A 25,874-nucleotide genomic window follows, 5' to 3' on the forward strand; every position below is an offset into this window, starting at 1 on the left:
CTAAAATTTAAAAAATAACAAATTGACTGATTATATGTGAAGAATAAAAAGCTAGTTTTTTGATCACTAAGTTACAGCATTTCTCTAAGCAAATCCATGAGCATTTTTTGACAAACATCCTGGTTCCTGAACGCATTTGGCCAGATATTAACTACATTCTGAAATGGCAAACACACTACAATACCCAGAAAGAAACTGAGTACTGTCAACTGTTTAATCAAATAAAGAGGTATATAACAGTAAATTTTTAAATTCATAAATACTCTATAAAATTGCAAATTAATATTGACATAAAATCAAAAATAAAGACAATCTGTTTCTTCAAGTACAAGTAACAAGGCTTTCACTCTTACTAGATCTTCTCAAAAAAGCAGGAAAGTAATGCCTAACACAGGAAAGTAATATGAGGTCTACCATATTCACCCACTTGAACTGTCTTATCCAATCAGTCACACTGTTAACTTTTTTATCTGCACAGTCGTTTGACTTGAGAATAATTAGACCACACATGTATTAAACCAAATACATTTGTAGGTACTTAATGAATACTCCTTGGTTTAGTCACTCAGTCATGTCCGACTCTTGCGACCCCATGGATGGTAGCCTGCCAGGCTCCTCTGTCCATGGGATTTTCCAGGCAAGAATACTGGAGTGGGTTACCATTTCCTTCCCCAGGGGATCTTCCCAACCCAGGAATCGAACCTGGGTCTCCTGCGTTGCAGGCAGATTCTTTACCGACTGAGCTATGAGGGAAGCATAATGAATACTAATAGCTGAATTTAAATCTTGAAGTTAAATTGCAATGTAATTTAAATGAAATGAAATTTTCATTATGTCTTAAATGAAATTTTCATTAAGTCCAAATGAGAACATCACTTGGTTTTGTGGTTTAATGACTTTTTTGTCTAAGAAGCGAAGTGTTCATATGGACAACATGGTCAGGAAAGATGAACTAAATCCACTAGGGTAAAACCACAATGCAGCATATCTGCATGTACCTCTCATGCAATTAGAAGTTTATCTAAATGTACAACATATCAATAGACCACTCCAGGGAGGAAAAGGAACTGCATATCTCAAGAAAAGAAAGCAAATTTTTGGCAGACCTATATCCATGATTCATTTAATATGGCAAGGAAAAAGGCTATATTAGTCCAAGCAAACAAAACTGATGGATCTGAATACTGGCTCTGAAATTTAATTAACGTGTAATTTTGAGTCTCAGCTTAGCCAAAGCAAAAACGTGACTATTTGTAGGGTTATTGAGGTGGTGAAATGAGATAATCCTTGGAAACAATTATCATAGTATCTGACACATAGCAGAAGCTTAACAACTGCTAGTTTAATACAGATATTAAATCAGACACTTCCTTATTGACAGAAGAAAGTTCAAATCTCAGATTTCACTACAAATAACAGAACTTGCAAGGCATTACCAAATTCTATTGTAGTAGCCCACTGAGGAAAAATTAGAGTGTATACAAATATAGTTGACTGTACTCAAAAACTCTTTAGATTTCAATTTCCTTCTTGAGACAAAGTTCCATCTCCACCCCAAAGTGCTGAAGAAAAAAGGCCAGGCTCATCAAACCACAATTTGACATTACAGAGAAATCAGCAGAAAGTCAGAAATAGCTAAGTGTGGCCTGCTAGGTTATACTATCACAAAAATCACAAGAAGACACCTTAGGCCATTTAGTCTACTAACCTTCAGAAAGGAATACACCTGAACCATGCACAAAAGAAAAATCAATCATATTTGAAAAACTCAAAGATTCTCTAGCTTTTATCAGCAAGTAGACCTGCACATGCCTTCCCTGTCAGCAAACACTTCTTTGTTTGTAACTATCTTAAATTCCTCATGCTGCTGTTTCAGCCTTTTCTATACCCAACAAAAATGCAGAACTGATGCCTCTTATCATATTCACTGCATTTATCTTAAGGAGTAAATATCTGGTGGTAGTCTTCTAACAAGGTTCTTCAGAATATTGTAAATATCAAATGAAGAAAAATGTATCAGAAAGTATTCAACTCTTTCCAGTAAAGTGGACACATCTAAACAAGTATCACTTAAAACATCTGGTCAACTTTGTACACCTAGGTTTTTAGCAGGCTTATCTACAGTAGCTAAAGGATGGAAGCAATCCAAGTGCTTACTGATGGGTGAACGGATAAAGAAAAGTTGGTCTATACATACACTGGAATATCATTCAATCATAGAAGAAAGGACATTCTGACACATGCTTCGAGCACAGATGAACCCTGAGGACACTAAACTAAGTGAAAGAAGCCAGTTACAAAATGACAAATACTGTATGATTCTAGTCACGTGGGAACCTAGGGTCATCATACTCATAGAAACAGAAAGTAGAACGGCTGCTGCAGGGAAGGAAGGGGGAGTTGTTTAGGAGTAGCAGTGGGAATGAAAAGTTGTTATTTAACAGGTAGAGAGTTCCAGTTTTGCAAGATAAAAAAGTTCTGGAGACGAATGTGGTGATGTTAGCACAATATGAATGTAATAATTGCCTCTGATATGCACACTTTAAAAGGGTTGCTATAATGTTTTTTATAGGTATGCTGCTGTGCTGCTGCTAAGTCACTTCAGTCATGTCCGACTCTGTGCGACCCCATAGACGGCAGCCCACCAGGCTCCTCCGTCCCTGGGATTCTCCAGGCAAGAACACTGGAGTGGGTTGTCATTTCCTTCTCCAATGCATGTAAGTGAAAAGTGAAAGTGAAGTCACTCAGTTGTGTCCGACTCTTAGGGACCCTGTGGACTGCAGCCCACCAGGCTCCTCCATCCATGGGACTCTCCAGGCAAGAGTACTGGAGTAAGGTGCCATTGCCTTATCTTACCACAATTTTAAAAAGATAAAAAACTGGTAATATATATCTGTCATCAGAGGTTTGGTAGCTCTGAAGTATTTGAAACATGGGACAGAAAATGCTAGATAAGCAGTATTTCAAGAGCTAATTCCATAATTATTAATGGTTCTCTATGTCTCAACCTCAAATTCATCAAAATAAACATAGGATCTTTCACTTAAAAGCTTTTTCCCTTTTGAAAAAGGTTTATGAGTAGTTGTATTTTAAAGGAACTGAATCCTACAAGGGCATTCACAGTGCTGAACTATAAAGCAGATGGTCATTTCCCATGGTGACTCTGTTCTACGATAAACTATTAGTTTGGGGGAAACGGTGGGGAACCCTCCTCACACCTTCTGCGGTGGTCTCCTCTCCAGCTAAGGGGATGCTGAAGCCATCCTCGTACTCCGCGGTCACATTGACCAGGTACAGGGTCTCTGGTTTCAGGTTGCTGAGGACCACACTGGTGCTCGAGGCTGGCTCCACCAACGTCACTTGGTCATCCCCAGTAGCTTCTTTGTAGGTGATGTGGTACGAAAAAACGTTTTCTCCAGCAGGAGACCAGCTGGTTTTCAAACTGTTGGAAGTCACCTCAGAAAAATTAATATCCTTTGGAGGCACATAAGCTGTTAAGAGAAAAAGAAGGACATAGTTAAAATTTTTAAATCTACAAAGCAAACACAGACCCAACAGCTACGCATTTTCTGAAATGGCTTCCGTTCTATTGGGAGAGTGGTCACTGAGGCCAATGCACTGAGTAAGTAGTCCATACAAGACCAGTGAGAGAAAGCCTCTCACTCACAGCCCTGCAAATGATCTCAGTCTTGACCATTTGTCTTGATCATTCATAACACTGTTATGTTGTTTAAGTAAAAGTAACTAGTTAAAAAAAAAAAATTCAATTAGAGTTTTCAGCTTCATAAGGCAAAGCAGTAACAGAATGGTCATACCCACAACTGGAATATTTAAACAGTATCAGATCTAAAATGAATCATCAAGTAAATGGTTTGACAGATATTTCTGTCATACCGAAGTAGATATTTCAAAGTAATAATTTAAAATGTTTTCCTAACAAAAGAATATTTATTAAACCAAATCATAGGAAGATGCAATGTTTAAGGCAAACTCCCTATCCTTAGGGGACATACAATGAAACTGGAGTGAAAAGAGAGTGCAAGGTTATTAAGAAAAAGGTAGTCTATTTGAATGCCAAATGACTGCAAGTGGTCAGCATTATAGCACTAGAACAGGTATGAAGCTTGATGCAAGAGATGGGACTTTTAATCAAATGTTGAAAAACAGAATTTGAGCAAATGAAGAGAAGAGAATAGGGAATTCATTTGTCAGGAATGATGCCCAAAAATGGTCCAGGAAAAAGATTTCAATGATCCAGGACTATACTCCAGTTACCTTTGATTCAAAGGAACTAGTTCAGCCCTCCACTCAATGCACAGTTATTTAATTGGACATGACAAATGGGCGTGACAAAGCTGGTTCCTAGTCCTGTATGACTCTGAAGATAAACAGCTTTTTCACCAATAAACATCTGACCCATAGCCAGGAGAAAGCCATGTCTCAGAGGTAAATGAGCTAAGCTCAGCACTTTTCAATAATACAGGAAAGTTACTTTTTCCTACAGATAGAATTGACAAAGCAGATTATCCTCTATTTTAGAACCAAAAATGCTTTGTTCATGAAGGGATAACTTTTACTTTAGAGAGCCTACTAACCTTTTTTCTTTATGGCTGCCAATTCTTGTTCAATTCTAAGGCAGATAGACTGCGTGAGTTCAAAAGATATCCTCTGAAAAGCATCAAAATCTTCCACGGTGAACACATGGGTCTCGGCAGGAGGAGAGGCGATGGCTTCTAGCTCTGAGCGAACAGCATCCTTCACACCAACCGCAAAGATTTCAACATCTGAATTCCTCAGTTTTATCGCCGGGTCTCTGAAAGCATCTGAAGACTTTCCATCTGTGATAAGAATCATGACCTTCGGGACATTGCTTCTTGAACCCTTGCTCGGCACAAATATTTTCTCTCTGACATAAGTCATTGCTTTCCCAGTGTTGGTAGACCCTCCTCGGTACGGGAAAGTGTTTATTGCTTCAATTATATCTTCAACTTTGGTGAATTTTTTCAATGTGAATTCAGTATGAGGATCCCGGCTGTACTGGACAAGACTTATCTGTACCCTATTTGGTGAAATCTCAAAACTTTTTACAAGAACTTCCAAAAAGGCCCTAACTTTAACAAAGTTTGCAATCCCAATGCTATAGGAACCATCAACCAAAAACACAATATCGGCTTTTATATCCACACCACGTGAACATTCTGTAAAAAAGAAAGAAAGCCCATTAAAGTTCAAACATTAATCACATGAAATAAACAAATTATAAACAAATATTAATTAATCATAAAAATATAAATACAGCAGCTTCTCTGCATCCGGGGGATGGGAGTGGTTCCAGAACCTCCTTTCCCATTCCAAACTCTGTGGATGCTCAAGTCCACTCTATAAAACAGCACAGGGAGGCTGGCCCTCCAGACCCACAGATTTCTACATCTGCGGGTTCAACCAACGTCAGACAACACAGGTGGTTGAATCTGTGGATATGGAACCCATGCACACAGAGGGCCAAAGACATCTGATTTTCTTAGTAAGCAGGCTTCTTTAAAAGAAACTTATCGCAACTGTTTTGTTTAAAAGTAAGTCTGAACCAGAAAGGTATACTATCAAATGGACCTCCACATACTTCACACCCTATTAACTCACCCACTTGAACTTTCATTGGTTGAGTCTTCTCCATTATTGAAACGGGCTCACTGGATGTCAGTCCCTTCATGGCAGAAACGCTGATCTGGTATTCCGTGTCTGCTGAGAGGTCACGGACGCTGAGCGTGGTCGTCTGAGGCCCCACACTCAGAGCATGCTGTCGGCTTCCCGTGGTCATGGGTATAAGGAGAACTTTATAGCCAGTCACTGCGCTAGGAGATGGACTCCAGCTTAGCTTAACGTATTTCGACGAGACTTCCGTGGCAATCAAATTTGAAGGAGGTTCAACAACTACAAAACAACAAGCAGAAGAGTGATTAAAAACAGTGAGATGCAACCCCATTAATGAGGTTTTTACTGTTACACCTCAGTTTTCCTTATTCAATGGTTGTATCATGATTGTATCAGGAAAAGGGCTTCCCAGGTGGCACGAGTAGTAAAAGAACCCACCTGCCAACACAGGATCTTAAGAGACGCAAGTTCGATCCCTGGGTTGGGAAGATCCCCTGGAGGAGGGCATCACATCCCACTCCAGTATTCTTGCCTGGAGAATCCCATGGATAGAACAGCCTGGCAGGCTACAGTCCATAGGGTTGCAAAGAGTCAGACACGACCGAAGCAACTGAGCACACACACACACACGTCACATGCACCTATCAGGAAAAGTTCCCAGTCACAGACACCCACTTCCACTTGTACCCCCCAAACCAGAGATTCAGCACCTGAATTTTAATCCAGGAGATGAGAAGTTTAGGGCAAAGAAATCCTTGAAAAAATTCATAATAGGACATCAGATGCCTAATTCATTTCTGGGGCCAAGATTTTCCATTTTGGTTTTTTGGTATTACATTCATGGGCCCTTTCCCTGGAGGAGGGCAGGGCAATCCACTCCAGTATTCTTGCCTGGAGAATCCCATGGACTGAGGAGCCTGGAGGGCTACAGTCCATGGAGTCACAAAGAGTTGGACATAACTGAAGCGACTTAGCACGCCTGCGTGTCATGGCCTTTATTCAGGTACCAAAGGAGGAACTTGATAAATATTTGTTAAATCAATGACTTATTCAATACTTTAGAAATTTTTTCCCTTTTCATAAAACTTTAAGCATAATAATGTAATACTTTAAAGATACTTTATAATATGCCAAGAAAGATAAGAAGTCGGCCGTTCTTAAATGATAAGATTCTTGTAATTTTAAATAATTGTATTTCCACTTCATTCAGGGTTTAGAAGAAAAAGTTCAGCTATGTTCAGAATGCCACCAAACAGAGGTGAAACCACGGTGTACAACATGCAGATTGATAAGCAAATACTGATCATCTAAAAATGTTCTATCCTTAGGTCGATGTAGAACATAGTCATGTACTTAGCTAATAACAAAGTATCTTAAGCTATTTCAGACCAAATCTTCGAAGTTTTAGATCTGTCAATGGAATCTATCTCCCAGAAGATATGGTTCTACGTTTTTATAAGTCAGCCTGAGACAGTGGTTGATAAAACATGCACAGGGTCACTCACTGTCTTCTCTGAAAGGCAATCAGACATAGTCCATAAAAATGATGCCTAAAGAAATGAGAAATAATGGGAGGACAGGAACGGATGCGCCACCTGGAAGCCTGGGCAAAGCCTCGGACTGATGCAGACAGTGAGGGGACAGAAGTCGCAGGCAATCGCCAGCGACAGAGAGGAGACCCCAAAGTTAAGACTGTGGCCACCTGGGATGAAGCCCGTGCCTCCTGCCAGAGAGAGTGCGAACAGGGGCAGGACCAAAGTTGGCCTAACCTCACACATGCACCCTAGTGAGGATGAAAACTCAAATGTTTTAAAAGACTGAGTAGGAGAAGATGAGCAGGGGAAAGTCAGACGGGGGTGGATTTTGTAACAATATAGAGCAAAAAATCAGACATTAGGCAGTGAAACAAAGAAAGAGATTCAGAGCCCATGAGGTAATAAGAAGGAGTTCTGAAACTGAATTACAGCCCATGAACACTGCCAAAATGCTTGGGGTTTGGAGATGAAAGAGTCTACATGATTGAAGATGGAGTTATTTAGAACTTATCTTTAATCAGTTGTCAATTCTCAGGCTGAGAGGAGAACAATCATGGAAACTGTGATTTTTTAACGCCCCAAAGGATCTTTATGAAATGTTTTTTCTCTCTCCCATGTGTTTAAAAGCAATGACTGATAAATGGGAACATTGTGCAAAAGTGGGAGGATCAAACTGACTGCTCTTTGAAATATTCTTAAGAGCTCTGAAAACACTACGCAGTTTATGGTGATAGAAAACTTTGCCACCGAATAGAAACAGCACTGTGATGAGTTTAAGTTGCAGAGTACTAAGCTAAATGTCCCCCCGTTTGTAAACCCATAAATGCTCTCAAATAATGGAAAAGGGGAACACATGGGAACCCCCAACAATTCACTCACCTTCTTCTCCACTGACCAGTTCCCCGAGCTGTTCATCCACACCTGAGCACACCTGGGAGATGATCTCATTCTGAATATCCACAATTGCATCGAAGTTGGCCACATTGAAAACATGATTGAGTGAAGGTGTGGAGGCAATTTGTTTGAGTTCTTTTGCATCTGCAGCTTTAATGCCTTTAAAAGAGAAGGGACAAGGATAACCAATGGGGACCTCCTGTATGGTACATGGAACCCTGCTCAATGTTATATGGCAGCCTGGATGGAAGGGGAGTTTGGGGGAGAATGGATACATGTATGTGTATGGTTGAATCCCTTTACTATTCACCTGAAATTATCATAACATTGTTAATCAGCAATGCCCCGATACAAAATAAAGTTTCAAAAAAAGGGAGTAGGATATTTGAAGGGGCTTCCCTTCAACGTGGCTCAAACATTAAAGAATCCACCTGCAATGCAGGAGACCCAGGTTCGATCCTGGGTCGGGAAGGTCCCCTGGAGAAGGGAATGACAACCCACTCCAGTATTCTTGCTCAGAGAATCGCATGGTCAGAGGGGCCTGGTGGGCTACAGTCCACTGAGTCACAAAGAGTAGTTCCCAACTGAGCAACTAACACACACACACACACAGGATCTTTGAAAAGGGAAGTGGGTCAGATCAAGGAAGTTCCTTGCTTTCTTAGTCTTTCCCAAGTGAAGACATTTGCAAATCCTTATTCAGTCATAAACTGAATTGCTTTGTTTCCTAACGAATGTGCAACTGTTGAAAGGACAAAAACGGTTGAATGACATTTTCTCATTTCACATAATGTGGCCACAGAGGCAAATGAGTGGTTGGTAAAACAGACTAGGCTCTCATGCCAACCACGCCATCATTTGTCCCTGCTGCCATCTGGGAAGATAATACTTTTTTCTTCCAGAGTCCTGAATGAGCTGGAGCCCTCTGAATTCTTGAAGTGTTACATAATAGAGGAAATACATATAAAACACTTAATGATAATACAAGGAGGACCTTTATGAGAACCACTGGCCCAGAATTCTTTGAAAAGCAGAGGATTGACAAGGAATGTGAATATCGCCTTACTTAATACATATGCAGCTTTAATGCCTTTTTTAAAAAGGGGGGACATGGGGACCTCCTGTATGATACATGGAACTCTGCTCAATTATACGGCAGACTGGATGGAAGGGAAATTTGGGGGAGAATGGATACATGTACATGTATGGCTGAATCCCTTTACTATTCACCTGAAACTACACCAATAAAAACGTTTTTTTAAAGAAGGGAGGAGTTACATGAAGAAATAGACAATCAAAATTTTACTCAAAAATGATTTGGATTAACACTACGCTATAAGATGCAGTAAACCTTGTTTTCCTTCCTTGAGGAAGGATCCTTTTTGAGGAATCAAGCCTTCATCTTCTGAGCATGAACTAGTAAAGTAGTTCTAAAAGGAAAACACTTCAGCAAACACGACCTACCCAAAGAGAAAACTTCAACCCCAATATTTCGAAGCTCTCTTGCTGGAATTTCCACTTCGTCCTGGGATTTGCCATCTGTAATAATAATTGCCACTTTGGGAAAGCCAACTCTTGCCCCAGCAGATTCCGTGAAGGTATTTTTAATTAAGTAATCAATGGCTTCCCCTGAAATGAAAAAGAGATACATTCAGTCACTCCACACTATACAATTTTACTAAAATCAAAAAGTGCGAGATTACTTTCAAAATTATTTAACATATGATCATTTGTGCAACCCATCATTCCTTTCCCACACAGACACTTCATTTATCTTAAACAATACCAAAATTTGTAAAAAAAAAAAATACCTGTCATTGTGTTGCCACCTTTGTATGGGATTTTTTTAATTGCAGCAAGCAGCTCTTCCTGTTGGTAGTACTGATTTAAGTTAAATTCCGTCCTGGTGTCAGAGCTGTACTGAACAACTCCAACCCTTGTCTTCTCTTCCCCAATGTCAAAAGCAGACACGAGAGCAGCAATGAAGTCTAAGATGTACTTGAAATTGTTTCTTCCCACACTCCATGAGCCATCCACAAGAAAAACTAAATCAGTCCAGGCACTGACAGAACATTCTGAAATATATGTGATACGTTTTTTAAATGACATGCTATTAAATCTATCTAGCATTAAAGAATACAAACTAACATTGCAAAAATGTTGGCTCCTAAAATCATTTCGTTCATTAGAACATTTCATATTGTTCTTCCCCCACAACTGACATGCACAAAAGAACACAAAATTTTATTGGCACACATTTTCAGGCAGGTTCCCAGATGGCACTGTAAAGAACCCGCCTGCTAAGGCAGGAGACATAAGAGACATGGGTTCAATCCCTGGGTTGGGAAGATCCCCTGGAGGAGGGCATGGCAACCCACTTCAGTATTCTTGCCTGGTCTGGCGGGCTACAGTCCATTGAATCACAGAGAGTCAGACATGACTGAAGCAACTTAACACACACACAGAAGTATTTTCAGTACCTTCATGAACATGCATTTCTGCAACTATGTCTTTAAAATGTCATAGAAGACATTGTGCAAGACAAGATGAAAAGATATATGACCGATTCTCCAAGAGCCTATGACCCAAGCATTTGTGCTATTGACTTATCTATTTTTATAACTATATCCTCACTCTTTTCTCCAAGTAAAAATTATATAAAATATCTAGGAGACATACAAAAGAAATATAAGCGAAGTGTTTTCATTCTTGGTACTTTTAGATCAAAAAATACAAAACAGGAACTTCCCAAGTGGTCCAGTGGTTAAGACCCTGCGTTACCGATGCAGGGGGCCTAGGTTCCATCTCTGATAAGGGGACTAGATCCCATATGAGGCAACTAAGATCTGGTGCAGTCAAATAAATATTTTTGTAAAATTACAGAACAATTGCTGTGCCATTTAAGCAAATGCAATAGAGCTGAAGAAAAAAGCAAATCTTTTAACATTCTCCTGCACTTTACAATGTAATGGTCTAAAGTTGGCAGCTGGTTAGCCCAGAGGGTTAATGAAATCTTAACAGAAGTACCATAAATATCATAAATATATCATAAATATAATGCAAAATACCCATAATATTTTCAATGCATTTGCACATTCAATGCAAATCATCAATGCATTTAAATTTCACAACTAAATCTACTTTCACTAAAGAAAAGGCAGGGAAAATATTTTAACTCAAAAGTAAAAACACATGTGGTATCTTTAAATCCCCAAAAATGCAACAATTGGTGTTTGTAATCAAACATATTTTTTCTTCTCTCTGTGGTCAGTTGGTGAGTGGGAAACAGGTTGGTTTTTACGAAAATCTGTATTCATAAGGCAAAGCTGAGTAAATTTTCTGAAGATATTTTTGTCCCTGCAGTCAGTTGGTGGATAATAAGAGAAGTATTTGGCTCAGAAAAGAAGGAAAGGGTCCTGGAAAAATTTGCAAGCCAATACAAGTTGCCTGCCTAAATAATTTTTGCATACTATTTAATGGGCCAACATAAGTCTATTGAAAGTCAATGTTTGGAATAATACTTTGCTTTAGAATAAATATTGATGATTCAGGGAAAATATTTGCATTGTAACTGCATGCTATAAACTTCACTTCAGATTATTAGACATTATAAAGAATTATAAACAGTGATCTGGAGGGGAAAATTCCAGATAAAGGGAACTTTGTGTTCACAATATTTTTATTGTTATCCCGAGTCATAAATCCCATTTATAAGGTGGCAAAATCAGAAGTCCAACCACTTAAGGCTTTATCCCAGTAAGTCAGAGCAGTGTAGGATAAAAAGGGCCTAGAAACCACAAAACCAGACCATAAAATTGCTTTCATTTGATTACAAATGCATCAATTCATCAGAGACATCCTACAGAGACTCTGGAAATGTTTAGAGTCACACCAAGTAAGCCCACATAAACACCCTAGAGATGACCAGAATATATACAGCAATTTTCACGGCAATGGAATTGCTAAAGACACCACGAGGGCATCTCCCTTGTGGTCCAACCTTCTATTTCCCATGTGTCCCTAAGCTACCATCTGTTTCTACAATTTAAGTCCAGTGATGAGCTTTGTTTTTCACCTACTGCCAGAATACTGCAGGGAAACTTGAACATACACACATTTAACACACCCCCAGTAAAAAGAATATTTAGTCCTTAGAATGGTTAGAAAGTAAGAATGTGGGTATTATAACCACTTAGCCGTACATTACTATTACACTGCCTATACTTGTAGATAAAACTTACAGAAATTAATATAGGAGTGAGATCAAACTATGGATCGAATTGGAACATCTCCTTTATATATTACATTTATAACTTACTTCTGCAAAACCACATAAAATATTAAGGAAAATGCTTACTTTGTATCTCTGTTTTTCCAGGTTTCTTCTCCCCTGGCTTTGTCGGGCCACCTGTTTGAACTGAGTCAAAACTTGATTATTACAAAGGGAAATGAACCCATAAAAATACTTCCTAAGAAGAAACTAAGTGTATTGTCTTTCAAGTGTATGGTGTATTCCCAGCTTGTCAGAGAACACAGCCAAATAAGCATTCCCTTGCAAATAAATTATTTTCAGTGAGGCTTTAGATATATTTCAAAAAGAGATAAAAACTCTGTAGCTTGGCAAAGTCTAACGCTTTTTAATAGTTTTCATTCATAACATTCCTGCTGCTTGCAGAGACCAAGCTTATAAATGTGAGTACATTATTCACATCTACTAATAACTAGGATCAGAGCAAGAACAGTTAATGCTGATGTAAATTAACTGCATAACAACAAATTAAATTTGAAAGTTAGAGAAACCTTCTGCAAAATATAAGGTATAAAAGTACTTTATATGTGTGCTTACTTGTTAATTGGCCTATAACTGGTACACTTTCTTCTACTTCATCATATGAAGTGATTGTCACCACATACTCTATTTCAGGTATAAGCTCTGTTAATAAAGTTTCAGTGGTACTAGCTGAAAGGGTAAATTCTTTAGTGGGCCCATCTGGAAATATAGAAAGGAAAATATCAATGCAACAAATCTTTTTTCACATATAACGTAATACAATATAATGTAATTCCCAGATATACTCAAAACCTAAAAATTCAAAATACACATTTTTCTCAAAATGCCCAAGCATTATTTTTTACTGTCCTCCAAAACTAACACTTTGAATTCTAGAAATTCAATAAATGAACCGGCATTGCCTTTACCTGTTACAATCATATTCCATATTTGTTTGAGGACTCAAGTATGCCTCTAGATTAAAGATATATCAGAATATAAAAAAAATATTTCATTGTTTTTGAATACTAATGGTAGATAACAAAATTTTTATAAGTGAGATATAAAGCAGAAAATAATTTAATTTTAAATTATGTATCAGAGAGTACCAAAAGAAAATGAAGGGCTAAAAATCAACTCAAAGACAACAAACCCCATTGGCTAAAATGAATGTCTACTGGGAAACAGCATTCACTTTTATAGGAGAGATGTATCCTCCATATTCCAGTGAGTGGGGCATACTCTGAAGGGTAACCATGGTCCTCTGAACTGACTTAACTATCAAATATTTCGAAGTACAGCGTACTGAGCATTTCCTTACATGCTGGCAATTATGTATTTCCTTTTAGATTATGTTAATGCTCAATTCAACAGGAAACAGTAGTTGTTAGAGACTAAATGACTTTTAAAATTCTTCACCATATTAATTTTCATCAAAACATAAATAATCAAAAAAGGCAACAAGTGTGACAGAACCCTGAGAAATGCTCCAAGTTAATATGTGGAGCATTGCAGAACCAACCAAGGCCCACCGTGGCAAAATAAGACCCCAGGGCTCTGTGGGTATGGATGGTCCCAGTGTTCGTTTCTACAGTCAGTCATTTCCAACATCTGGAAACCAGATGAACTCTTTCAGCTGCTTTTTGGCTTTGCAATCAATGAAATAGTTAACTGCAAATATATTTGGGAAGAAAAGATTCAAGGAAGAAAAAGTAAACGCCTGATCCCTTTTTAAGCTCTTGGGTCATATTGAAAACAGATAACAGTTTCTCAATCCCCTGATAAATCAGCATTTAAAATCATTGGCATTTTTAAAGGCCATAAGCATGCAAACACAGCTCTGGTGATAAGTTATGTTGACATCATCTATCTCTTCTATCAGCCAATCAAGACCCCTTCCTACCACTTGGCCAGTGCTCATAAAAATGGTTTTATTCCCATTCCATGTTAGAAATAAAAGTCAAGAGAGATTGGTTCTCCCTACTCAAGCAACATCAAGGATACTGACTCTTAGCCTTAGGATCTACAGAATTTACCCAGTAAATCCGTGTCTTCCATCATGGCAGCTAACCACGATCCCAGAACACTGTGTCCTGAGCACTGAAGTATGCAGGACACTGGGCAAAGTGTAACACCTCACTTCATCACTTGTCACTTGAAGTGTTGGACAGATTAAGTGATTCAAGAAGAATGTCAAGCCGTCATCGTTCTAGTTTATAAAATCAAAGATTACCAGCAATATTCTGATCAAGGGATAGAGTCTAACAGCTTTACACAGCAAACCAAGTTAATAAAGCTAACACTATAAAAATATAATAGTGGGTCCTGAGCCGGAAACCTGGAGACCTGAGGCCACCAAATATCTTGTGACATTAGGTAAACCCCTCTGGTTTTCTAAATCTTGGCTTCCTCATAATGAAGCAGAAGGTGGGGGAAGGATCAGATTATATCATCTTGGATGTCTCTGTCCGAAAATCCCAGCATCCCAAAACTTACCCGTTGTAGGGTCCACTGTTATTTTGAAACCCACAATTGGATCAGGTGGTATTGCCCATGACATATGAACAGTATTTTCATCTATAATTTTAAAATTCAAGTCTGAAGGTGGTTCAACTGCAAAAAGAGAGAGTTGGCATGTTACATTTTCCAATGTCACAAAATAGTCAATTTAATTAATAAAGAATTGTGTTGAGCAAAGCTTACTAAAATTGTCTTTGCATAAATTTGTTTCCAACAAATATAAAAGATATCTTGTTGGACAAGAATAAAATTAAAAGCTGACACGGTGTGACAAAACATCAGAGAGTATACATATTACAGAAGACAGCACAAAACGCTTTGGATTCTTGAGTTGCTAGGTCATCCAAGAATGGCCAGCAAAATCAAGCATAATAGAAACAAATTTGGATACAAGTACATACAGGTACAATGAAATCACATATAATAACCACATATGCAAACAATTCACATAACAATTAAGGAAATTTCAATACATGCTGAGTGCATTTTGAATAAGCATGCCAAATCACAACCTGCTTACAACCACAGAAGTTAAGTTAGAACACTGACATAATACTTTTTTTTCATAATATGGAAAGAATCAATGATATTTTGGTTCATTCTCTGCATCATTGCCTTGTTATTAATTTTTGTTTGATAATTCTCAGTCTGTGGCAGAGATGAGGAATGTATTTTAATAAAAAGGAAGAAACACTGTTGGGAAATTTAGCACTGTTGTGTTTCACAAGGAAATATACATTTAAATGTATATTTGTATTCAAATAGACCAATACTCAAAAATAGTCATAAGGGATGTCAATCATTTATAAATATATAAAGAATGATATACAAGTGTTTATAAAATTAATATTCTGCCTGTTTACACCAATTTGCTGTATGTTTGCAAGGTGTAAACCAACACTTATTTTCCTTTGCAGCAGGTATATTCCATACTAGAAGTGGCATTTTAACTTAAAATGCCAGTATGGTCCTTTTACAAAAACAATGGTTAATTATGAAAAGACAACATCAATGTATATTTATGGACATTTATTTACAGAACTTAAAGAAACTAGTAAAGCAATCTGAAGACATGACCGCATAAATCTTGGAGAAGTCAATGACAGGAATAATTGAAAAGTACAGAAAGCAATAGTTTACATACAAAACTGTTCAGCATCATGCACATGTCAATGAAATGTTGACTGGTTTTTAGTTTCCCACAATGAACGAAAGCCTCCATGTACAGTAGTCATTACACAAAGACGTTCCAGAAATATTTTATAATGATATTCTCCCTGCAATGTTCATGCCTCATCATGCAGCATTGTACTGACTCACTGTCAGTGCATGGTCGATGCATTCAAAATGATTACTCTTGAAGCAGGTCAACACAATAAAATGACTTTCAGCCATATTCTTCTTCATTTTAAGATTGAACGTATTCCTTGTGAGTCAGAATTTTCTGTTTTGAGAGATTACAATCTCCTTTTAGGTTTTCCTAAAGGTCAATTGAACTGTAGTAGTAGCTTGGAGACATGAGTCATAGAATTTAACTGGGGTTAGGGATTTATGTAATATTAATAGCACATTTTAATGGAAATGATACAAATTAAGCAAACATTTGCTTTAAGGAACTGCTGTTTCCAACTGTAGGAGATGGCTTTTGATTTCTACTGTATACACTAGTAATGGAATGGATGTTATTTTCCTACTATCCATACACAGGCAGTGAGATTAGACTATTAATCTACATGCATAGTTTAATTATTCAACATTCTGCTGTCTGTAACCGTATTGCGAGGTTTCCCGATAGCCATCACTTAGTATAACAAGCATGCAACAGATGTTAATAGGACAATAGGTATTAAGAATATCATTATAAAATATTATTTCAGTAGCAATGGCTCAGGACAAATTTAATGCAAAGGCAGACGCAACTGGCCTGAGCATGCTTTTGAAAAATCAGTACATGGAAAAACAGTACCACCAACCTTGCAAGGAAATTGACCTGAAGCAGCAGACACTAGGTTAAAACTGCTGAAGGGCAGCAGCAGCCCACCTTGTTGATTTCCAAATGACCAGGATTCCAGAAAAACTGAAAAATTGACTGTTGGGAAAAGTCTTTAACAATTGGATTTTAAGGTGTTCATAGAAACTCAGATGTGGTACTTGGGGATCAAAAGTAATAAAGGATGGTTGACCAGCATGTGTATAACAGACAGCCCTTCGCACTTTTCTTCTTGCCACTTTTATCACCTGCAAAATCTTTTAGGCTTGCCATTCTATGCATTTTGTTTGTTTTTTCATGAAAAAAACATAATAAAGCAGGTGTGAGTGTGGACCCCTGTTGACTTGAATCAATGCAAAATACATTTTCATTAACTTCAAAAGTCTTCTATTTTATATAAAAGTAATTCACAACTGCCTTTGCATCATTATAAACAGTGAATGCAGATGCCAGAATATTTCTAAAACTATCTACATAGGGATTGTGATTGCAAACAGTCATAGTTGTATAGAATATGAACGGGAATGAAGATAAATAGAAGTGTAATTATAAATGAATAAGGTAGCAATCAGGTATATTAATATATTCATAAAACTGAATACTGATAGTGAAGAAACTAGAGTTTTAAGTATTCATAACACTAGCAGTTTAAGTTCATATTTATGAATAATGCTCTTTGTTATCAAAAGGCTATGCTATCAAAGCTACATTCTGATATATCTTTTTACATAAATTGGCAAGATTTAGGACTTTTTAGCAATGATAATAATAGCTAGTGTTTGCTGAGTGTCTTTTCTATGACAGGCAGAGAGTTGGTCACTTTATATATTGTCTCTCTCTCCTCTCATGATCACCCAGCAGAGTGGCCTTATTATCTGATTCACAGATGAATCAGTGAAATTCAGAAGGGTTAACACAGCAGCAAACAAGCAGCAAAACTTGGACCCCCATAGTCTGACTCTAGAACATACAGTTTTCTATCATACTGGCTTATTAAATAAATATTTGCATGAAAGATTAACTTTAGAAACCAATATTGATATGAATTTGGCTATTAAAATATACATAAGTATTTTACTTACTCTATGAAAAACCTTTATTTCATGCCTCATCAACAATAAATATGTTCTATTCAGACATCTCCAATTCAGATACAGATAAAGTTTGGTATATTAACTTTACAACTTGTTTAAGCACTTTTAAAACCAAAGTGTCTATCTTGATATATAGTGTTTACAAAATATTGTTATTCATTATGGCACTCAAAAGGAAGATATGTCCAAGAGTTTAACATCAGTGCAAGGATGGATGGACAGGTGGAAGGAGATTAGTGTAATAAGATTTGGTAAATGTATGAAGTGTATTAAAGATAAGGAAAACCAAGAACAAACTGCTAAAATATCATCTTGATGAACCAGGTACCACCAACCTTGCAAGGAAATTGACCTGAAGCAGCAGACACTACGTTAAAACTGCTGAAGGGCAGCAGCAGCCCACCTTGTTGACCTTTAGTCTAAATTTTGTGATAGCAATACTGAGAAGGGTACTACTTTAATGGTAGAAACTTTGAGAAGCGAGCAAAGTGCAGTTTTACTATATTCAGTAGGCGCTAATTTTTATTTTCTGTCCAAAGCTAGTATAAATTAAATGACCTTTGCCATGATACAGATATTTATTTCATTTGTGTTTATAAGATACCAAAAATAAGCAGTTGAAAAGTTCATGTTTCAGACAAGTAATAAATTATTCTGTGCAGATTACAAAATGCATTCTTTCATTAAACTGGCTGGGTTGACCCACTGTCAAGCGAGAAAGCAGCTCAATGGGAGCAAATTAGCACGGCGCTGGCCTAGAAGACCTGGGTCTTGCCTGCGCCTTGCCCCTAGGCATCACGTTTGTTAACTGAGCCCTTCAGCCTCTCTGGTCCTCATTTTCTCACTCGGAGAATGAGAAAACTAGAATAGATGACTACACATTCCCATCTGGTTTGAAATTTCTGTTGCAAGTTAGACACAGGATTATAGAAATACGCATTAACTTGCCTCTTAACCTAGACACAAGGTAATTAAAGCTTATAGCCTCTACTCAGTTATGAATTAAAAATACCCAATATTTCATTATATATTATGAACTACAAATCAGAGTTACTAAAATTACAACTGTTTTTCATAAAACATACGATCACCTCAAATTTAGATTAATTAGAAAGGTGTCTAATTCTCAGGGAACACTGGCCATTGACCTTTACATGTTAAGTGTTAAATTTTCTAAATGGCAATTAATGTGCACTATGATATAGGAACCAAAAATAACTCACACATTTTAGATCTTACAGAGAGCTGGCCAAGTTATAAGGTTAGGGTTAGAAATAAAGTCTATGCGGCAGCTAAAAATTATTAAAAGAAAAAAATCAAAAATAAATAAAAGAAAAAATCATTTCACTCTTATTTCTACGGGAGAAAATACTAATTATGAAAAATAAAGTTCCTTGTATAAATACATAGAATAAAACAACATAATAAAGGTGGTACTCCCTATATTTTAAAAAAAGGATAAATGCAAAAAGTGAATGCCAAAATCTTTTAATTAAAGGTATGGAACTTTCCACACATAAAAAAAAATTAAGTAGAAATTGACTGGAAAATAGTATGAAGACAAGAGTACAAGTTGGAAAAGAGAAAGAAAAGTTACAATGGCTATTTTAGAATTAAGGTCAAAATGACATCTCAAGAAGCAGGGCTGCCAGTTGAAGTTTTGAAATGTATCAACAGAAATGATTCAGAGAACTTCTGTTTGCTGCCCATTGTCCCCAGAAACGCCTTGGCTACAAATTTTGTTAGCCCTTCCCAACCTCCTGGGGCCACTTAGTTGGTAATTAACACTGGACCAGTCCCGTCCACCACTGGAGCCACAAGCCACATGTGGCTATCAAGCACTTGAAATGTGGCCAGTCTGGATGAAATACACTGCAAGTGTAAAATACACACCCAGTTTCAAAGACTTAATACAAAAAATGCAAAATATCTCACTAATAATTTTTATATTGATTACATGTTAAAATGGCAATACAGTGGATATATTAGCTTAAGTGAAATATGTTGCAAAGACTAATTTCTCCTGTTTCTTTTTCCCTTTTTAATATCACAATCAGAATATTTTAAGTTGCATGTGTGGCTTGCATTTGTGGCTCACAATATATTTCTATTTGACAGTGCCAAACCGGAGAATGAGGTCCCCTTCAAATAAAAAATCTTATTAAAATATCATTATTAAATGCTGACCTAAGCAGATGAGAGACAAGAAGAGAAACAGCTTAAGAAAGCAAAACAAAGAGCTATACCATGTGGAAATAAATACAAACTTAAAAGATAAATTATGAGAAATACGGAAATAATCAGTAATGTAGATAGCAAAATGCTCTTTTCAACTGCACTTTGCTAACTATCTATTATCCAATTGAGAACTGATTTTTTCCCACTTACATCATTTCCAATCCAATTCTTGTCCTAAGAATTCACAACTTTTTCTGATTTTCAAATAACTATTTTCTTAATGAGCAATAAATAGGCCACTTGAGTGAATTATCTAAAAATATCTTGAGTGGGGCTTCCAGAAGTTCCTCCAGTGAAATTCCTTCCTAACAACGACATAGAATGGAACATTAAAAGCACTCTCATCTGAATATTACTTCACAGAGGCCTCTCTGAAAAGCCTCTACATTCATGAAGTATTCATCAGATAAGCAGAGCCAGCAAGTTTCCCTTACTTTTCTGAACATGCTGTACATTTTGAAGACTCTGCTTTTCCTAATCTTAACTTTTGGTACTTGCGGTCTTGAACCAGAGGATTGAACACAACAAAAAGTTTTTGGAAAATCTCAGTGCTGTCTTGAAACCCTTCTACTTCCCCACAAACTCTAAATTACCCTCACCCTCTGAACCCCACCCCCAACTTCCACACTGCCCCACCCAGAAATATTGCTTTTTTCCCTTAACTCCATCAGGAGCATTTCTTCACTGGAAAAAAAAAAAAAAAAAAAGAGCATATTTTTAAGTTGTCTTTATGATAGTACCCCATTTACCTTGCAGAAAAATAAATTTAGTGTGTCAGATCTCCCATGATAACTGAGGAAACACAGAAGCCCCTACTGGGTTTGTTCCACCAGTACTGACAGACGAAGGCATCAAATGCACACAACAGTAAGGATGAAATAAGGTTGAAAACCTAGCAGAAGTCCTTCATTTCCTAAGGGGTGGAGCCTATAGAGTTTTTCCAGACCCTTGGGCCCTGAGCCCATCTCTGAGGCTCAGAAGACTCAGCGCCCAGGGATGATGCTGGGGGAAGGAGTGTTGGGGGAGGTGATGCCCAGTTTGCCAGGCTCCCACCAGCTCCCTGGGTTAAGAACCTTGGCCCAGACCCAACCTGTGCGCGAGGGGCTGGGTCTGGGCTTGGGCCAGGCGTCCCGGGGCGCAGCGAACCAAACAGGGACAGCAGCGACCCCCGACCCCGGCCACTGCCAACACACCCCGGGTCCCGGATTGCTACCGACCACCCACTCCCGGGGCGATCTGGCTGCTCACGTGCCCGCACCGCCCGCCTCGCCGACCGGACTCCCCACAAAACACACAGAGGCGCAGAGCCGGCGCTGTTGGAGTCTTTTATTTGGTGCTGTCACCGAGGCCGCGGCCCCGAGCCAGGGGCTCCCCCAGCCACGCGCACGAGCGAGCGCGCCGGGCGCTCCGGGGCTCCTGGGTACCACCCTCGGGGCGTCCGGTCCGTAGAGCCGGGTGCAGCCGTCGCCCCCTCCCGGACGGCTGGTCCTCGCTCCGAAGGCGGCAGCGGCGGTGGCGGTGTGGACAGCACACCGCAGAGACAAGCGCAAGGAGAGCACACAGCACTGCACGGAACGGAGGAAGCGGAAGACGGAAAAGAGCTGGACCTGAGAGCTGGGAGGTGGACGAACCTCAGAGGAGGGGGCGTTTCTCCGAAGCAGAGAAACCCCGGGAGAAAACAGACGAAGTGCAGGGGAAACAGATCGAGCAACAGTGGCAAGGAAGGTTTGCCTTTTTTTTTTTTTTTTTCCTTTCTAGACTTCTACCTTGTCACGGAGAGAAGGAGGGAAAAGACTTTTACCTTCTGCCTCGATGGAAGACAGGAGCAGGGCCGCGCCCAGGGCGGCGAGCGCTGGGGGAAGCCTGATCCGCATGCTCCGCCTCGGGGCTCACAGCCACATGAAGGGATCTGCCGGAGGAAACAGTGACCGCATCAGAACCGGGTCCGGGCGGGCCTGGAACCATGTTAGAACTGGAGCCTGGACCGGGGCCAGGACCCGACCCGCTCTGCCTTAATAACCACAGGGCCCAGCCGAGCAGAGAATGGGCCCTATTGTGGAGCAGTGGAAGAAGTCAAGTTCGTCTGCCGCAGTTCAATCAGGGCACTGAGAGCGAGTTGAAGTTTAAAGAGGGTCCTGTTTGCCTGGAGGCCGGACCTGCTTAGCATCCCGGGTGAAGGGCCTTACCAGGCCCCACATGACTTCATCCTGCCTGGGTGATGGCTAATTCAGAGATCATCTTATCCCTAAGTTAACTAAATGTCTCTTCCAGCTGGGGTTTTTATTTGGCCAGGTTTTGTTTTGTTTTGTTTTTTCCCCCCTAGCTGCGGAACTCTTTAGGTAACTGTACTTTAGTGGTCTCAGGGTAATTTGGAAAAGTATAATAAGCCTCTTTTACTCTCTTTTTTTCATCATTTTGTTCTGCCTACAAATATGCAGCCCTTGAAGGTCTGAAATGGATTATACAGAAACATGTACAGCCCAAGAGAAACTTGACCCTCCTGCTAGCTGTGTTGTCTTCACATCTGATAAATCTTTCACTCAAGATGAGGGAAAAAAACTCTGAAATACATAATAAAAAAGGGAAAGGCAATAGAAGGACAAAGCACTCTTGTCTGTTTTCCCAAGATTTTTTTTTATAAAATTCTCAGTAATAATTACTCTTCTCACTTAACTGTTCATTTATTCCAGAAGATTACAGGTTTACATGCTCCAGAGAATATATCCTACTCTGATTTTTCCTGATTCTGTAACTAGGCTATTAATTCCTTCAAGACAAGGAAACTTATTCACCTTTTGTGGCAAGTAACACATAGTAAGTAGGTGCCTAATCCATGTTGGTAGAAGGAAATCTAAACTATTCTAAGGTCTAACTCAGGAACAAAAGCTACTAGCGATGAACAAAAGTGGGAGACTGCCAGAGGTAAACATAAAAAGAGAGTTGATTCTGAGATAAATAAATTATTGTAAGGCAACAGACCAGGCCTCTTGAAAAACGAAGTCATGCTTGGGAACCCAAAAAGGAGCCAAAGGTTGAGCCCTCTTTGAGAAAAGAAACTGACAAGCTCCAACCGTGTCTTTCCAAATTATTGGCATGATGTATCAGGGCAGCTTTCCTGGGCCCGAGTGTAAATTGCATTTTAAATGTCTGATGAACAGGCTTGCCAGATTGCCCGGAGCTTCTTTTTATAAGCCAAGATTAAAATTTTCCCGCTGCTCTAGAGATCCAAGGACTCTAGCAATTTCTTTCTTCCTACTTAACTGTTTCACATGTCTAACCCTTTTCTACATCAGTAAAAGGCAAGAGGTGAGACTGGTCCATTGTTCCCATCATCTGGCCTTAACTTCGCTATAATAATTTCCAACTCAGTTGGCAGTCGTGCTCGCGAAAAGTTAAAAGGCTGACAATCGACCCACCGAAAAACTGTGTGCAGATTTTTTTTTTTTTTTTAACCGCTGAACTTGTTGTAAAAGTTGTGGCAGGGCTATTGTGGATCTAGAGCGCCACTTATCGGCTGTCTTAACTCAGCGGCACAATGGATCCTATCTCGTCGCAGTATCTGAACATAAAGTCAGTTCAGCCAGCCAGCCAGGCATTACACCCATGTTTAAAAAAAAAAGAAGAAAGAAAGAAAAGAAAAGTTCTCTCTCCTTTTAGCTAAAACATTTATCTGAATGTTTAGCAACACTTCATTGAGCATTCTCAGACACAAAAAGTCTGAAATCGGCCGCCCCTACGTGGCAGCAGGGCCATTTCACACACTCATGAATGAAAACGAGTCGGGCGGGGGGGGGGGGGGGGGGGGGCGCGCATAGATGGGGGGCTGGAAACTTGGATTCATCTCCTTGGGCCAACTCGTCCCTTCCCCCCACTCCGCTGGAAGAGCCCAATTCTTGCCAAGTTAAAAACGGCAATTGCACCCCCACCCCCACCCCGCGGGGTCCCTCCAGATTTCCTGCGCGTCACCTACCACCGACCTAACCCACTGAATCCTTGACATTAGTTACCCAAGGACCACCAAGTTTAGCGCTCACTTCCTTTCTTGCCCCATTCCTCCCCGGCGCGCCAGCACGCTTTAGAAGGCCACAGAATCCGGGTTGAGGGGAAGGGAAAGGGGTCTCCGGCAAGCCCTGCAAGGACCACCTGCGGCCCCTAAGGGTGCCTGATGCGGTGTACCTCTTATGCTCCCTGGCTACACTCCCCGCTCCTTAGAACCCTCTGCGACCCCTACCCTGTCTAGGATAGAGGATAGAAACTCGCGCAAAGGTTCCACGACCCTGAGGAGGGCCACCCCGTCTAGCCTGGGGGAGAAGCTGGGTAACGTCGGGCCAAAGCTGAGTCCCCGAGAGCTGAACTAACCCCCACCCCCACCCCCCCAAGGCCGGGATGCTTTGAAAAGCGGAGGAAGGAGCCAGAACACCAGCCCAGGAATCTGTCTCCAGATGCCAAACGCACCAGCGCAGCCTGGACGAGGGGTCGGCGGGCTCTCTAAAGAATTCCGCCCCGGGCGTCACCTCTTCTGCGCGCCGGCAGCCGCGAGGCCCGGGGGAGACCCGCGGCTCCAGGACCCCGCGCACCCCTCGTCAATTTCAACCAAGCATCTATAGACGAAATGCCTCCTCCAGCTGGAACAGTGAAGGGGTGCTTTACTCACGCACAGCCGCCCGGCATCCTCTCTTGAGAAAAAAACTACATTTCTTTCCCCCTTCATGTTACACATGAACACCCCCCCCCCCAAAAAAAATCTCCGAGTAGCCCAGGCGCACGTTCAAACGGCCCCCGCTCGGGCTCCTGAGTGGTTCAGAGCCGAGCGACGAAGAGGCTCGAAGTTAGTTTCCCCAATTATCTTTGGAAGGGACGAGGCGACGGGGGGAGGCTAGCAGCCAGACCGACCTGAGGCGGTGGTGACCGAGGTAGCGGCGGCGACAGAGGCTTCCCGGCGTCGCGGAAGCCGGCGCTCGGTTTGATCCCTCGCGCACGCCCGGGCGGTCGGCGCTGCGCTCCGGGCGCACCTGGCGGCCGCGGAGAGGTGGAGCGGCCGCAGGGCCACCGGGGACCCGGAGGCGGTGGAGCCCGGGCGGAGCGGCGGGTGCGGCCGGACAGGCGGAGACGGCCCGGGACCGCAGCTGCCGGCGCGCGGACGCGTCTGGGTCGGCTCGCCTCGGTCGAGTGGGAAGAGGCTCCGCGCCGCGGGCTCCTTAATAGAGGGCTGTTCCCAGCTCTCAGTTTACTCGGTTACGAAACGCCTGAGAAGGTGGACGGCTGCCACGGGGTGATGTATGCTCCTCCGGCGGTGAAGGAGGTCTACTTTTGGGAACGTGTGCATACTTCGAGCATTCCTTCGGCGTGAGGTGGCGATCGCCGTAGTAGCAGTGCCCCGGCGGGGAGGGGGGAAGGGGAGGGGGCAGGGGCGAAGCAGAGGAAGCGGGGAGGGGCGGGGGGGGACGACAGCCGCGGCCGGGTTCACTGCCAAGGGAATCCGCTCACTCCTCCGCTTGGGGCGGGCTGGGGAGCTCGGGTTTCCCTCTCCGGGCGACTTTCTTTAATAAATTTATTTTTCTAAATTAAGAAGGAGGGGGGAGGGAAGTAGCGACTTTCCTGTATAGAACTGCAAGAATGTGACCGACCCCACCCCATCGTTAGCCCCATCCCCCATCATCGCCACCCGCACCTTTCTCCCC

At 40.7% G+C, this 25,874-nt stretch overlaps 1 protein-coding gene across 3 annotated transcripts in view; it reads right to left on the minus strand.

The window, feature by feature from the left end:
- COL12A1 (collagen type XII alpha 1 chain) overlaps positions 1–25,216 on the minus strand; it is a 117,795-nt gene extending 92,579 nt beyond the window's left edge. For 2 of the 3 annotated variants that reach the window (XM_070795749.1, XM_070795750.1), the window contains exons 1-11: positions 25,087–25,216; positions 21,995–22,102; positions 14,848–14,964; positions 12,928–13,071; positions 12,439–12,498; positions 9,893–10,156; positions 9,546–9,710; positions 8,067–8,240; positions 5,641–5,931; positions 4,596–5,198; positions 3,219–3,491 (exon numbers count right to left, since the gene is read on the minus strand). In XM_070795749.1, the coding sequence (XP_070651850.1) occupies positions 3,219–3,491; positions 4,596–5,198; positions 5,641–5,931; positions 8,067–8,240; positions 9,546–9,710; positions 9,893–10,156; positions 12,439–12,498; positions 12,928–13,071; positions 14,848–14,964; positions 21,995–22,067 (2,164 nt within the window). In that variant the 5' untranslated portion in view covers positions 22,068–22,102; positions 25,087–25,216. The remainder of the gene's footprint in view (positions 1–3,218; positions 3,492–4,595; positions 5,199–5,640; positions 5,932–8,066; positions 8,241–9,545; positions 9,711–9,892; positions 10,157–12,438; positions 12,499–12,927; positions 13,072–14,847; positions 14,965–21,994; positions 22,103–25,086) is intronic. The other variant, XM_070795751.1, reaches the window with a different exon arrangement.
- Between the last annotated feature and the right edge of the window lie 658 nt (positions 25,217–25,874).

This window comes from Bos indicus, chromosome 9, assembly GCF_029378745.1.
Source record: "Bos indicus isolate NIAB-ARS_2022 breed Sahiwal x Tharparkar chromosome 9, NIAB-ARS_B.indTharparkar_mat_pri_1.0, whole genome shotgun sequence".
NCBI classification, from domain to species: domain Eukaryota; kingdom Metazoa; phylum Chordata; class Mammalia; order Artiodactyla; family Bovidae; genus Bos; species Bos indicus.